This window comes from Polypterus senegalus, chromosome 2 (genome assembly GCF_016835505.1).
Source record: "Polypterus senegalus isolate Bchr_013 chromosome 2, ASM1683550v1, whole genome shotgun sequence".
Classification (NCBI taxonomy): Eukaryota; Metazoa; Chordata; class Cladistia; order Polypteriformes; family Polypteridae; genus Polypterus; species Polypterus senegalus.
This window is the reverse complement of record NC_053155.1, coordinates 311,779,681-311,795,943: the sequence shown is the minus strand read 5'-3', so window position 1 is coordinate 311,795,943 and position 16,263 is coordinate 311,779,681. Positions and strand designations below refer to the sequence as shown.

General features: G+C 36.6%; 1 protein-coding gene across 1 annotated transcript in view; it reads right to left on the bottom strand.

Annotated features, from left to right (window-relative positions):
* col4a1 (collagen, type IV, alpha 1) overlaps positions 1–16,263 on the bottom strand; it is a 257,790-nt gene that overhangs the window by 98,334 nt on the left and 143,193 nt on the right. Inside the window, exons 14-18 of the mRNA XM_039745916.1 lie at positions 13,859–13,903; positions 8,552–8,611; positions 6,820–6,864; positions 3,972–4,025; positions 3,836–3,880 (exon numbers count right to left, since the gene is read on the bottom strand). Coding sequence (XP_039601850.1) covers positions 3,836–3,880; positions 3,972–4,025; positions 6,820–6,864; positions 8,552–8,611; positions 13,859–13,903 — 249 coding nt within the window. The remainder of the gene's footprint in view (positions 1–3,835; positions 3,881–3,971; positions 4,026–6,819; positions 6,865–8,551; positions 8,612–13,858; positions 13,904–16,263) is intronic.

Here is a 16,263-nt window from a genome sequence, read left to right as displayed (position 1 = left end):
AAGTGTGTGTGAAGCTGACACGTGTGCAGGTGAACAGAGTGCATCAGATATGTGCAGATGACAAAATCATTCACATGGCCAAATAACCAGGTTATTCATGGAAAAATCTACGTGATAACCTCGTTTCACAGAGACTAATAACTTAGTTTCTCTAACTGGAATAAGGAGTTGTTTCATTGGAAAGACATTGTCAGAATTAAGGGTAACCAGCAATTGGGTGTAGAGAAAGTTAAATGCTTGCTTAAATCTATAGGCTAGGGCAGAGAAAGAGAGAGAATCATACTGGCAGCTGTGGATTCTGTGCATATTTTGCATATGCCAGTATGGCAGGACAGGGACTGCTAGGGGTTGTCCTAGAAAGGAGATTAAAGTGAGAATAAAGTTGTGGCTTGGACTGCAATTAGAATTAACACGATGATTAAAAATGTAGGCTCAGTTAAAGGACACACTCTGGAACCCCGTCGGGTAGTAGTAAAGGAGAGAAGAAAACAAAAAATGAGTGTGCACATTCTCTCTCTGACACACTAACACTGAGGTCTTTCAGCCAACGAATTATTTAGCAAGTGTGTGTAAAGAAACGCAACTGAGGCTTCTTCATACCAACAACAATATGGCTGTATATTGCCTTACTGTGAATGTCACTGTCAAGTTGGAGGTTTTCTTTCTTTTAAGATTTTTTCTTTTCTAGTCATTCTGTTATGTGTTTTGATCATAGTTTGTGAGTAGGTATCTATCTATCTATCTATCTATCTATCTATCTATCTATCTATCTATCTATCTATCTATCTATCTATCTATCTATCTATCTATATTAACATAGCCTAGGAGGAAAAGAAATAGACACACAGCCCTTATACGACCATGCTGTCTCTTTAACAGGGTCCCAAATATTTGGATGCAACAGAAAGCTAAAGGAACAGAGATTCAAATGGCCACTAGAAATGATTTTAGCCTCCTGATTGGAAGAAAGTGATTCTAAAGCTTAGTTAGAAGTGAGCTCCAGATTGTGCTTAATCAGCATCATTGCAAAAGGTACAATTTTTGAGGAAAATTGGGGTGAAGGCTCAACTGATGGGAGGAAGTTTGGCCATCTGCAAAAAATGTGAGTCAGAGAGAGAAAGAAAGAGAGGAAGGGTGGAAAGGAGAATGAGTTTGAATACCAAGTGGACAAGCCACCCCTCAGATCAGATGGAAGGTCAAGACCTGTATAGTTAGGCTCTATGTGGAACTTGGGTTTTTTTTCTGATCTGTTATATTTTCATTCTTTGTTATCTTCCTGTGTTTATACCTCCATGTGATTTATTAAACTAAATAAGGCAACATTTTTATTTTTGGTCTGGACTACTGTCATAAGAGTACCTTCCCAAAACAACGGAAACCACACAATCTCATGAGCCAATTTTCATTGTTTTCTTCATTTTAAACAATGTTAGATAAGATAAGAACAGCTGCACTCAATCTCCTTACACACCAAAGGGTATTTTAAAATTTAATTTTACCTTTAAATGGCTATGAGTTGCTTTGTATTAAACAATGTAGTATTAAACAATGATAATTAGTTCATTTCTTCCCCTGATATCAATTTAAAACATAATCATAATATATATTAAATAGGGCGAAAAACAAACTATATATTTAAAATATGTACAGTCACAGTAACTGGATTAGTACTAGTAATAACAATTAGTTATTCACCTCTAACTGAATTAAAAGAAAGCTTATTATTCTTGGTGTTATTTGATATATTTGACAAAGCATATATCACAATTTTCATTTTTAAAATGCTTTATTTTACAAATTTCCAATAAATATATTGGAAATGACTGCAGTCAACTTTAAGAGTTCACTCTGCTTGTACAATCAAATAGTTGCATATAAACAAATTTAAGAAAGCGCCAGAGTTCTGCTATTTTTTGCTGCCTTATCCCATTTTGCTATAAGTATCAACAGTAAGTGAAACAAAATGTGGCAGACTGAGCTGACAGAACACCCTTCAACATTGGGAGATTTTGCTGCCTTCACAGACAGAAATGAAAAAATCACAGAAACAGAATTAAAAACAGAAAAAAAGAAATGGTGGCAAATGCATGTTTTTGCAAATAATACTAATAAAAAAGGCATTTCAGAAATGGCATGTGTACTGTAAACTACAGTCAATCAATTTTTTCTCTTTAAGTTTGACAACAGTTACAGATTAAATGTGTCAAATTTGCTTTTGACATTTTTCTACTCAGCCTTCAAGTCTAAGATAAGTTAAGAATATTTACTGATCAATGTATACATCCACACAAATGTGTTGAAATAACTGGTGTTAATACTGAAATACATAAAAATCAAGTTAGCTACTGTTTATACATCACATTTGCAATGACCCAATGGTGCAAATAGATGCAAAACAAAATGAAATGACAAATGATGCCAGATTTTCAAATAACAAACTGGATGCCAAACATATAAAACACGTCAATTTAATATTGTATTGAATTTGTAATTAACTTGAAAAAAAGAAGTTCTTCAAAAAAAAGGAAAAAGCAATTGTGCATATCGTAATAGGTAAATACTACAAATGCACTTTTCCTGAATCACACATCGGTTCACCAGATTGTTTACTATGATGCACATAGGTGCATTAACATATAATCCACAACTGCAAACTTCAGCAAATCACAGTACAGTAATGAAAAATACCGTAAACATATGGAAAAAGCTTCATAGAATTTGAAAATGGCAAGAATACAATGAGTATTGAGTAGTTGAAAGAAATTAATATATAAGTAAATACTAATCAAAGGGAGCAAAGCAAAGGATAAAAATAAAATGCCTAAAATATTGACACTATCTAATAAGTACATCAAAGAACTTAAAATGAAAATGTACAAAATAGCTATTTATAAATAAATGCACTGGAAAAGATGATTGTGTGTAAGCACTCTATAGTCTCCAATCAGAAAAAGGTGAGAACAGAAATGCAAAATTATTCCATGGGTACTGAAATGTGCCATACTGTAACACCAGATCTGTATTGTGGACAACTATAGTTATATAACTTCCTATCTTTACAGGCCAAAAGAACAAGTTTGTTTGCTTTGATGGTCTTATTTCTACTAACTGGAGATAATAACAGAAAAAGGAACAAGAACAGCAGTGACTAATAAAAGGGCTCAGTGTTTAACATATGGAAGAATATCCATCTTGAAATATTTTGAAAGTAAAACAAAATATTTGGTGTGGGTTTATTAACAGTCCATTTCATAGCTTTAAAGAAGGTAAATCTGCAAAGCAAATAAAACTTGAGTTAGCACTCCTTAAGACTGCTAAACAAAAGCTGAAATATTGCTCAGCTGAGACCATGGCTTTCAGGGGCTGCTGTATCTTCAAATAAACTGGATATAAAAATGAGGGAAAAAGCTTCTCCTCAGTGTCTGCAAAACTCATAATCTTTCTCAGAAGGATTGCTCTATTGTATTTAAGACGGTGAATTTTTATTTTCCAGACAGAATCAAGAGACATTTCTTTTTATAATTACTTGTAACTGTTTGGAACCCAAGTCCACCGGTTTGTACAAGCTCAGATGCTGAATGTGGTCCTGTAAACCGTGACCAGATGGTATAAAGATCTCCTATTTCTGGAGGGTACTTTTGCTTTTTGAAGGAAAAACCCTTCAAACCCACCTCATATTAGCAGTACAAACCACACTGCCATAGTAGCGTGGTGTCCCTACTTATTTATTCACTGACTATTGTTACGAAACTGCGAGTCAGATTCTGATAGTCTTCACATTCCATTAAGTGCAGAAGCTAAAGCCATTCAAACTCTATTTGTTTATAACACTTACTACGCTTCCAGGAGGTCCAGCTGGTCCAACTTCCCCTTTCTCACCCTGTAAATGGTAAAAATATAAATGACAGAATGACAGAACTGACACAATGGCAGAAAAACAGCATTTCTGTTAAATTTGGTTAACACCTCACCTTTTCTCCATTTGATCCTGGAAAACCAGGAAATCCTGGTTCACCCTTTTGTGCCTGTAAATAATAAAAACATGCTGCAGTGAGAATGATGATAAAAGGCACATGGCAACAGCTATGTGATTTTTAACCATTGCAGGTTTATTTCACTAAGAAATCACAGGTGGCTTCCCTCACCTGTTGCCTAAACCCCTTAATGCATAGCAGAACACCATTAATGAACAATGGTCATGAAATGTGACTTAGGCCAAATGCCACAGTGTAAACTCCTTTTGAAGGCAAATGCCTGGCAAAATTGAGATAAGAATTTCTAGCTTTTAGTTTCCTGGTCATTTTTAAACATGAAACTGTCTAATCTCTTTCTAAAATTCGAGAGTAAGTACCATATTTTGCGCACCATAAGGCGCACTGGATTGAAAGGCGCACTCTCAATTGCGGGGCTTATTTCTGTACTTAAGCCATACATAAGGCGCACCGTATTATTCGGCACATGCAAAAACAAGGTAACATAAGCAAAACAATGAGTTTAGTTAAACCTTATTCTACTACGTATTTAAAAATACACTCACATTATTTTTTGATCAGTCTGTTGTCACAAATACATCGAAGTCCTCACCTTCTGTATCTGAATTGAACAGATGGGCAAGTTCGCCATCAAACATGCCGGGTTCCCTCTCGTCATTGTCGGAGTCAGTCTCGTTGCCGGGTGGCTGTTCAGCAATGATTCCAGCTTTCGCGTAAGCTCGGACAACAGTCGAAGCAGACACCTTAGCCCAGGCATCCACAATCCATTCACATATGGTGGTGTAACTCACCCAGCGCTGCCTCCCAGTCTTAGTAAAGGTGTGTTCGCCGTCTCTCATCCATTGCTCCCATGACGTTCGCAACTTCACTTTGAACGCCCTGTTTACACCGATGTCCAGTGGTTGGAGTTCTTTTGTTAATCCTCCCAGAATGATGGCAAGCTCCGTATTCATTTGCTTCACTTATTTTTTCACAGTAGTGGTGATATGGGCACGCATGGAGTCGCAGATCAACAAAGATGGTGATGCATGGAAAAACCCACCCGGTCTCTTCACATACACCTCTCTCAGCCACTCTCTCATTTTCTCCTCGTCCATCCAGCCCTTTGGATTGGCCTTAACGATGACTTCGGCTGGAAACTTTTCTTTTGACAGCATCTTCCTCTTAAAAATGACCATAGGTGGTAGTTTCTGTCCATTACCGTGGCAACCAAGAACAACAGTGAAAGCCGACTTCTCATGCCCCGTGGTGCGTATGGATACCGTGCTGGTCCCCTTTTTCTCTACAGTATGGTTCACGGGGATGTCAAAAGTGAGAGGGACCTCGTCCATGTTGGTGATGTGGTTGGGCTGGATTTTTTTGTCGGTAATCTTGTTGCTACAGTAGGTGCGGAAGATGGTCAGCTTTTCTTTGTAATCCGCTGGCAGTTGCTGCGCCACGGTAGTTCGTGCGCGGATGGTGAGATGGCGCCTTTTCATAAAACGAAAGCACCAAGACGGACCTCCTTGAAAGTGTTCGAGCTTCATGTCTTGTGCTATCATTGCCTTCAGTCGAATGGTGACTGTAGAGACGCTTCTCCTGGCTGCTCTTTGTTCAAGAATCCATTGTTCAAGTTGGTCTTCTAACTCTGGCCACCTCGCCTTGTTCCTGCGGAAACTCTGTTTTGTCTTTTTAACTTGGCGCAATTCATTCTTCTGCTTCCTCCACTTCTGAACCATAGATTCATTGATTTTGAATTCTCTTGCTGCTGCTCTATTCCCATTTACAACCGTGTAACCTGTAGTTTGAATTGTGCATCGTAAGCATGTCTCTTCTCTGATGCCATTTTCAGGGTCCTTAGCCAAACAAATGTTGTTTCGCAGAGCACCAGTAGTACAATATACCTACCTGCCGGAGGTAAGCGTACGTCTGTACGTGGCTTTACGTAATGTTCTGCAATTGGTTTATCGCTGCCAGCGTACATAGTGTACGTATTACTATGTCCCTATGTCGGCAGGAAATGGTCCAACAGTCAATCAAGCGGAGCGCATACTAAAATGCACAACAACAGTTTTACAGATTTTGGAACTCAGTGCACACATAAGGCTCACTGAATTTAAAGGTGCACCGTGGATTTCTGAGAAAATTAAAGGCTTTTAAGTGCGCCTTATAGTGCGCAAAATACGGTAATAGCACTCTGTCTCTTAATCTTACTGAATTTCTGACTCAAAGTATTAACCATTATTCAATACCATTACTATATGATTTATATAGATGTATATCTATTCATTTCATATAATGCTCCTTGATAAAGTTTGAAGTAATATCTATTCTTATTTTTTCTACTCTATTTTGGGTACAAACCTATAATTTGTACAAAGTTCAATTTCAAAACACTTCTGTCCATGTACTAAAATACTTAAGAAAAAGGCCTGTTCATTTCCAAATTTTACAAAGTATGATATACTGTACACTTAATTAAATACAAAAATGAAAAGAATAAAAATTGTAAAATAAACAGGAAATATACAGCAGGATGTGAATTTCTTAAGTATGTCACAGATGATGATCAAGAAGACAAAAGCAGAATAAACTCTGATTGCGCTTGTTGTAACTAGCTCTGCCATACTTTAATCAAACTCATAACCATTCATAATATTTACATCATCTGATGGTTGTTTACACGGTGCATTACGTTTTAAATAATTTCTTGCCTGAAGATAGAAGGCTGTTTGTGATGTGCTAAAATTTTCATTTATACATTCAACAGTGAAACATATATGATAATCTTTTTTTTTTTTTTGTTTTTTTACTTGCAGTCAAAGTACAGAAAATGATAAGTACATACTGGTATTCCTGGTATTCCTGGTTCTCCATCTTTACCTGGTTTTCCCTGAAAGAAAACAGAAGAATCTCTTTTTAAAACTGACATTGTATCAAGAATGTTAGAATGAGCCAGAAGTCTCTGATGAATATATTATGTGTATCTTCTAATTTTGTTCTAATTTAACATATTTAATAGAATACAAGTCAAAAATGGTGTGTGCATGGTCTGGCAACATAAGCAGAAGAGGTAAACCTTGCTGCATTTGCTGCTAGAACTGGGATCATTAAAAATATTAAATACTGAGGTGTAATTTGTAGATAATGCTTTACAAATATATTCACTCATCAGTAATGTGATGAGTATCAACCATTTCTTTTAAAACTGCATATGTCATGAGACAGGGTCAGAGTTACAGCATTTAAAACTATGTTTGCATAGTGTCTGAAGTGTGGCTAAACATAAACCAGTAAAATAGGGATTTTCTTGAGAGAAAAAATGACAGAGAACTGAGAAGTCCTGCTTCTTCTGGTGCGTAAAATATGAACTCTCTGTAGTCATAACAGAACAGAGAAAGGCTATTAAGGAATAGGAGGCAGAATAATATTCAATCTAGGAAACTTTTCTGTTTTTTTAAGGAAAGCTGCTTTATGGTCAAGTTAAAGTTCAAGAGAACAATGACTTCTGAGGTCATCAGAAGGTAGCTGTAGTGGGGTGCTCTTGATCTCATGTTATTACGGGACTTTGCCAACTAGTAGCCCTGTAATGGAGTCTTAAAAGGTTGCAAGCGAGTCATACAAAGTTGGAAGATGGGTTGGAAAAAGGCTCACTAACTAGGGTGTTTTGATGTAGGAAATGAAACGGAAAGTGCTTGATTATGTGTTTGGAAGGTGGGAAAATGGAGAAGCTACCCCAAAAAACAGCAAAGAATAACAAGAATACAGTCAAGCTAAGCAATGATTTATTTACTTTGTCTTTTCTTCTGTTATTTTTGTGCTCAACCAGTATTTGTCCCATCTCTGACTGTTGGGCTAAAAAATATTCCTTTTTAATAAACTTTGGGCATTCTTTTTTATTCTGCGAACAGAAAGACACTGGGTAATTTCTCGACAGATAACATCATTAGTCACCCTCATAATCTTGTCTGAAACTATATTTTTGGTAGATCAATAAGTATTCATTCACTTCTCTGTACCTTTCATTGTATTCTACCAGGCACCTTCTGTGGGTGAATCATTTATTACTTCTTTCTTTTTCTAAACTCATAAGCTCCAATACAGATTTGTGGGCTGTCACACTGCCCCTTTAAAATGCTTCCATAATCTCTTCTTCTAAGAACTCTTTCACACATTTCTTCCAAATATACTTAATTATTGTCAATCAAAAGCCTTCAGCATTTTTCAAGCACTCTATATCCAGATATCCAAATAAATTGTACCTAACAAGCACCTTTAGCTAGACATTTGCTTTGCGATCTTAACACATTCCGTTTGATCCTTCCTGATGCAGCTCACATGAAAACAATGTCTCTTGGCTTCTTATGCCTTCACCACTGTATATTGCTTTGCCTCTTTGTATAACAGCTTGCCAACCTTTCACATGCATTTTTGGCTACTTCCTATTACAGTTCCTTTCTGTGTTATTGCCCTTACTTTGTCAGAATTTCCTTTTATTGTTATTCATTAATATGAGTAACAGTGAACATGAAAGGCTTGAATGTTTTTCAAACAATAGAAGTTTTTCACACAATACTTACTCTTGGTCCTTGAGGACCAGGTTCACCTTTGTTGCCTTTAGTGGTAAAGCCTGGGAGTCCCTGTAGGAAAAAATATTTATAAGGTAACATATCACTGTCTGTACTTAAGAAGACATATTTCATAGTTATGAAAGTTTCTGCGAAAGAGCAAACAGTGTTACAACTCAAAAGGTCTACGATAACTAAAACACATAGTAAATAACATGCGGGCTTGTAGGGAAGTAAAGAACCCACATTGGAGAGCAACGATAATATTAAACAATAAAACACATAAATTGGAGGGTGGGAGTGCACCAGACAGCAAATACCCAAAAGGCAAAAAGTACAAAACATCAAAAATAAAGGTATTTACAGTAAGTACTGCAATAGAGGGAATAGAAATGAATAAAAACAATTTTATGAGGAAAAATAGAGCTATGACTACAGCAGTGGTGTTTAGCATTTGTCTAACTGAGAGTCCCTGTCTTTCTTTTTCCTTCCCATGTTAAGTTGAACACTAATCTATGTGAAAGATAGATGTTTCAATTAAAGTGAGAGTTTATCAGTTTATCCACACTTTGTAGTTATATATTAGATGACAAAGACTCTTTGAAATACATTTCATTGATCTTAAGGTTAAAACTAGGAATCTATATTGTACTACTGTAGACAATATGTAATTACTATCGGAATACTGGTCTTTAACGTTACTAACGTTAACCCTGCTTCCTTTCCCATTCTCATGTAAATCTGTACACTAACTTGATAGGTTAACGGTGGTTTTCATCTTTGAAGTTGTCTTTATTTGTTCACCTTAACATTGCAGTTGTGTATAAGGCAGTCAAGGCTCTTAAGAATTTTTTTTCCCTTGACCTTCAGCTTAAGTAGTCTATAGCAGTGACACTGGAATAACTAGACCTTTATTTCAGGGAAGGTTAAATTAGAAGGCACAACACATAATTCCTGCAAGTTCTGGGGCTTCTTTTCAAATTGTGTGTGGTCTGCTTAATATAGTATTTCTGAAAGGAAGTGGTTTCTCTGAGAATTAATTTGCTTTTAGGGGACATGAAATTGTACAGAAATCATTCTGAAGAAGGATTGGGACCAATAACTCTTCCTAGCTATGCCCAAGAATGGTCAGGTATGACAAGAGCATACTCTAAGGCAGAAAAGACAGGCATGCAACACAAATTTGTGAATAAAAACACAGGATGTTTTATAGACAAACAGGCAGAGTAGCTTCTGCAGTGGTATTTTCATTCATGAATCTTTATGCAATATACTCTGTTTTTACCACCACCCAGTAGTTGCTGGTAACTAACATGAAGGTTGATTCTGTGTGGAATACAATAGCTTATAGCACATTTTACAAATTTTCTGTGACCTTTCACTTTTAGTTTCTTCAAGAATTCCACAATATAAGCAATTTTACCTAATAAAGTGCATATAGCTTTTATTCATTTAGTATATACTGTATGCATGAGCTTCACAATGCTGCAATATGGACTTTTGAGAACTTGCCAAGTATTTCAGCTACATGACAATTACTCAACAGCTTTAGCAAAAGTCTACTGGTTGTGGAAATGAGGTAAATGGAAACACTAATATACTAAAAGAAAACGAGAAACTAAAGACAAACTTTTTTCTTGTAAAAGTCAAACCTTTCATACACTTTACACACAATACCATGATCCACATCTAGTCATCTGGAAAATCAAAATAGAAAATGGATAGAGATGTACAGTATCAATATCTTCCATAAAGTTACTGTTTTTGTGAGGTCAATATATTAACCATGAATTCTATACTTCAAGATCCATGTATAATTTCAGACCTATTGGACTGGTAATACCTTAATAAATAATATGGTCTTTCACTATGCCAGTCACGAATACTTTTATTTTTTAAATCAAGAAGTTAGAAGTTAGTGACATACATAAAGGGAAAAAAAACATTTGACTTCCTAAATGGGCAAGTGGCATTGCAATAGTAAATTGAAAACAGCAGCTGTTGTGAGTTCAGTGTTGTTTTAAATTGTATTTTAAATATCTTACTTCAATACTCATATTCATACTCAGGGTTAATGGCCAGATATAGTACCTGTATGGTATCTGCATGTTTTGCAAATGTTCATATGCTTCACAAACGCTAGCTGATACAGATGCACTTTTACAGTATATTGACTGGCAAATCTAAATTAAGACAACCTGAGTGAATGTGGCTATGTGTGAGACTGTGCCCTATAATGAATCAACCCCTACACACCCAGGTGTTGTACCTATTGCTGTTAGATAAGCTAAGGTGCTCCACAGCCCTATGTTTTCTACAAATGAATGTATAGACAGATGGGTTTTTGAAGAACAGATCTCTAAGTTAAACATTTACATGATACAAAGTCAGAACTGTAAGTCTGAAATAAACTGCATGGTTTGATTTCCTTAAATGGACGAGAACAACTGGTATCAATGAGATATCCAGTTTCTGATTCTGATCAGAATAAAAAGAAAATTCTGGCATTAATTGGGATTAATAATTAATAAGGTGGGAGCGGAGGATGCCATCATCTATATGCTACACCGATCCCTCTCCCACTTGGATAGAGGCAGTAGTGCTGTAAGAATTATGTCTTTGGACTTCTCTAGCGCCTTCAACACCATCCAACCTCTGCTCCTTAGAGACAAGTTGACTGAGATGGGAGTAGACTCACACCTGGTGGTATGGATCGTGGACTATCTTAAAGACAGACCTCAATATGTGCGTCTTGGGAACTGCAGGTCTGACATTGTGGTCAGCAACACAGGAGCGCCGCAGGGGACTGTACTTTCTCCGGTCCTGTTCAATCTATATACATCAGACTTCCAATATGACTCAGAGTCCTATCACATGCAAAAGTTCGCTGATGACACTGCTATTGTGGGCTGCATAAGGAGTGGGCAGGAGGAGGAGTACAGGAGACTAATCAAAGATTTTGTTAAATGGTGCGACTCAAACTACTTACACCTTAACACCAGCAAGACCAAGGAGCTGGTGGTGGATTTTAGGAGGACCAGGCCCCTCATGGACCCCGTGATCATCAGAGATGACTGTGCAGAGTGTGCAAACCTATAAATACCTCGGAGTGCAGCTGGATGATAAATTGGACTGGACTGCCAATACTGATGCTCTGTGTAAGAAAGGTCAGAGCCGACTATACTTTCTTAGAAGGCTGGCGTCCTTCAACATCTGCAATAAGATGCTGCAGATGTTCTACCAGACGGTTGTGGCGAGTGCCCTCTTCTACGCGGTGGTGTGCTGGGGAGGCAGCATAAAGATGAAAGACGCCTCACGCCTGGACAAACTTGTTAGGAAGACAGGCTTTATTGTAGGAGGAAAGTTGGACAGTTTAACATCTGTGGCAGAGTGACGGGCATTAAGCAAACTCCTGTCAATCATGAAGAATCTACTGCATCCACTGAACAGTGTCATCTCCAGGCAGAGGAGTAGCTTCAGTCACAGACTTTTGTCACCGTCTTGCACCACTGACAGACTGAGGAGATCGTTCCTCCCCCACACTATGCGACTCTTCAATTCCACCCGGGGGAGTAAATGCGAACATTACTCAAAGTTATTGTCTGCTTTTACATGCATTTTTATTACTCTTTAATTTAATATTGTTTTTTGTATTATTATACTGCTGCTGGATTATGTGAATTTCCCCTTGGGATTAATAAAGTATCTATCTATCTATCTATCTATCTATCTATCTATCTATCTATCTATCTATCTATCTATCTATCTATCTATCTAATTGGGTGTTTTAATGACTAATTTCACCTATATTTCATACCTAATAATTACTTTAGATGTTAGTGGGCTGAGCCTCTGTTTTTGCTCATGATGTTAGATATGCTGAGCAAAACAGCTTCCATATTGAAATTTTCCAGTTCTTTAAAGAGAAATAACTTTTCATTGAGTTTAAGTTCGGCATAGGCGTAATAAAGTTCACCCTGATGTATTACTCCTTCAGGAATGACACAGGTATTTACAGTTGTCCATATGTGACTTAATTTAGTCTGGTATGTATTGCAATGAAATATAACACATAAACTGAAGACTCCATTTATTTTGTAGTTTGACAGACTTGGGTAAGGTTTAATATCCCAATACAGAGCTAAGGTAGCCAGGCAGTTACTCCTGCTACCTTGTAGATTCAGTGTCCAGTTATTTTGCACTTTTTTCCTGTGTTTTAGCAAGTTTCTTAAAACATATTTTGTTTATTTATTAATCACCCCAAAAAAATGCCCATGTTAGTTTAACTGGAAGTTATAAATTGGCACAGTGTAGGTGTGTGCAACTGGGGCATTAGACGGACTTGCACTGACGGACTTGGTTTGCTTCCTGACTTGCACTGAATGGTCCCAAGATAGGCTCTGACCCTCATTATCCTAAAACAGGTTTTACTGATTCACTGTAAAAGCAAGCAACTGAAAATTCATATAGTTTGACTAAATTTATTAATATGACTTTTCCTGTAAAAAAAATGTATGCATTATAATGAATGTAATTTCAAAAGAAGCTTTTTCCTTGTGTGACACTATGGCATAATGGTTATTACCGCTGTACCACAGTTCTACGATTTCCAGTTTAACTCCAGGTTTAGCCTCTTTCTATGTAGAGTTGACACCTTTTTCCTGTGTTCATGTGAATTTCATTCTTAATGCCATCCTTGCACCCCACTGTAAATCATAAACCTTTGGTCTAGCAGTTAAATATAAGTGGAGAAGCATCCTCTCATTGAAGTGATTCAACAGGATGGAACTGCTGTCTGCAAAACCTATAGTGTCACTCACTTGCACAGTCCTCTTTACAGTTGTTAGTGGAATTTGTTATTTATTTATACAATTTATTTCTTCTCTAATTTTGCTTCATGATTAAGGATAGAACACCAAAATGTTTAATGTACTTGAATGAGATCCAACAGAGTGTAACTGCCAGATCAACAGAAATTGGCTTATATTCTATAAATTGTTTGTACAAAAATCAAATTAGTCCTATGTGGCTGAATGGATCCTCCAAATAAACGGGTGTCCTTTCTATGACTGATTCCTGTTTCCTGCCAGTGTTGCAAGAAAAATAGTTAAAATAAATGAATAGACATATTTTCCAAAAAGTATTAGTTTTTTTGCTCCTGATTCCATTACATAATACTTATGAGGATTCAGGTTTAAGACATTTCAGTTCAGTGACCTTCCAGAACCAAGTGAATTGTCAACATGTATCAAATGATGGGCTTTCTGAGAAGCACCTGCATAAAGTCAGATCATAAAAAAGCCATTATGATACACTTACTTGATTACCCTTTTCTCCTTTTGGACCAAAATCTCCTTTATCACCCTGTAAAAGAACAATACAAGACATCTTCAAAATGTAGTCACACTCACAGAAAAAAGTTTTTTTCTTAATATTTTATAACTTTCAAATGATTTTGCCCATTGGGTAAAAATACAGCCAACAATTTAAAGTGGTGAAGATAGTGTGCCATGATTTATGAGTAACTAGAAGTTGTTTTGGATGTAATTCCCTCTTTGAGTTTCCTTGGACATGTCCAAATAAGCCTTGCATAACTCAATTTAGGATTTTTTGCACATTTTTTTTCACAGATTTTCACTGGGATTTAGGTCTGGAGTTTGACATTTTTGTTCTAAAGCCACTCTAATATTGCTTTTCTTTCTGTATGTTAGGGCCATTTTTATGTGTGAGAATCGAAAGTTGTTACCCCCATCCTAGGTTACCTGCAGATTATCACATTTTCTTCATAAGGTTTACCTGGGCTGTGCTTAACTCACTCCAAAGGGCTCCATCCCTGTTGCTAAAAGACGCAATAGTATGTGGTCATGACTCGGGCTCCTCAGCATGAAAGCAGACTTTGCCACACATCTCTGTATCACAACCTCTGACTTTCTAAGTAACAGACTTTAAATTAGACAAAAAAAAATGTCCCCCACAGGACTGTGGGCTCTATCCTTTCCTTTTCTCTCTCTCTCTCTCCACACAAATGACTACACCTCCAGTGACCCATTTCTTAAACTGCTGAAGATGGCTGATGTCACCACCCTGATTGGCCTGATCACAGATAGGGATGAGGTGCCATATCAGATGGGGGACAGACCAGTTGCTGAACCTTCAACAATTTTATTTTGAATTCTTTGAAAACTGTAGAAATGGGAAACAATCATCACCTCCTTCTCCTCTTGTTATAAATTATGTCACTGTCAACAGGATGTAATCGTTTAAATTTCTTGGCACAGCTATCACTCACAATATGAACTAGGCTATAAACAAAACTGGTCTTATCAAAAAAGCTCAGCAGCAGATGTTTTCTCTCTGCCAACTTAAAAAATTGAATCTGTTCCAAATAGTACTGGTACAGTCTTACAGAGCTGTCTATGAAAACATCCTCACTTTCTCCATAATAGTCTATTATGACAATGTATCTGCTCACTTAAAACAAATTGCAGTGTGTTATTCACAGAGCAGAAAAGATTGTCTGAAACTGGACTTTTAAGGTCAGGAAACATGTTAGAAGTATGAGCAAAGATGTGTACTCACCTGGGCAACCATCTGTTTTAGTTTTCACCATTTAGAAAATGTTAGCAGACACTAAAGGCAAGAACTACTAGAAATATAAACAGTTTTTTCTTACTGGAGTCACTATGGTTAAACACAGTCTCCGATTCATCTCTGTCATTTCTTGATTTCTATTCTCTTCCACTAAATATAAATTATCATTATTTTGTTTTTATTTTAATATATCATTATGTGGGAGTGCAATTCTGCTTCACTGTATTGTTTATTACAATATATTTGTGTTTACTATGTATAAAGCTGTGAAGGTGTTATATATATTGTACTGTATATTGTGTTGTTTAATTCTATGTACCAATTATATTGCCTGGCAATAAAGTTCAAAGTTCAAGCTGAAGTTCATATTTGGCTATGTGCTACATACCTGTATTCACTTTCAGCTTTTCTTTTTCATTAGACAAGAAAAACTTTTTTTCACATGAATTGAGAATGTGTAGAAAGCCTTCCTACAAACACCAGGCACAATGTCATGTACTATTTTCTTGAAAGTGCCTTCTATGTTAATGGACTAAACGCAACATCTGTTAAGAGTGATCACTGGGATTTGGACACATCTCTTGATTTAGTTTCTGCTTGTCTAAATGCTCATGTAGAGTGGATGGCTTTTTTGGGATTGTTTCTACACTTCTGTGTACTTTCATAATTATGAAGTGGACACTGCTGCTGAGTATTTTCAGTACCCTAAACAATTTCTTTTGACCACTTTTCTTATTCTTTATCTTCTTACAATTCTGTCACAGAGCTGGATTGACAGCTCTTTGGTTAAATTTCCAGACTTCAAGTCAGCAGCAGAGGTGTATTGAAGTGACCACATGTGGACTAGAAGAATGGACACAGAATGTATCTGAGCTCACTGTTTATACTTATAGCAAAGGGGATAACTACTTACTTAATCAAGACCATTAAAAATGAACCTGTTTTTCTGTTAATTTGGAATAATCTGCTCATATTGCACAGAAAAGTAAACATTTATCTTCTACTTAGAGTGATTCAATTTGGATTCTTAACTTAAAATTTGAACGAAATCCAATGGGAGATGGAGTTTATTTCTAAGTCTTCTGCAAAAGATGACATTTGTACACAAAGTGGAACCCCAATCCCAACTAGAA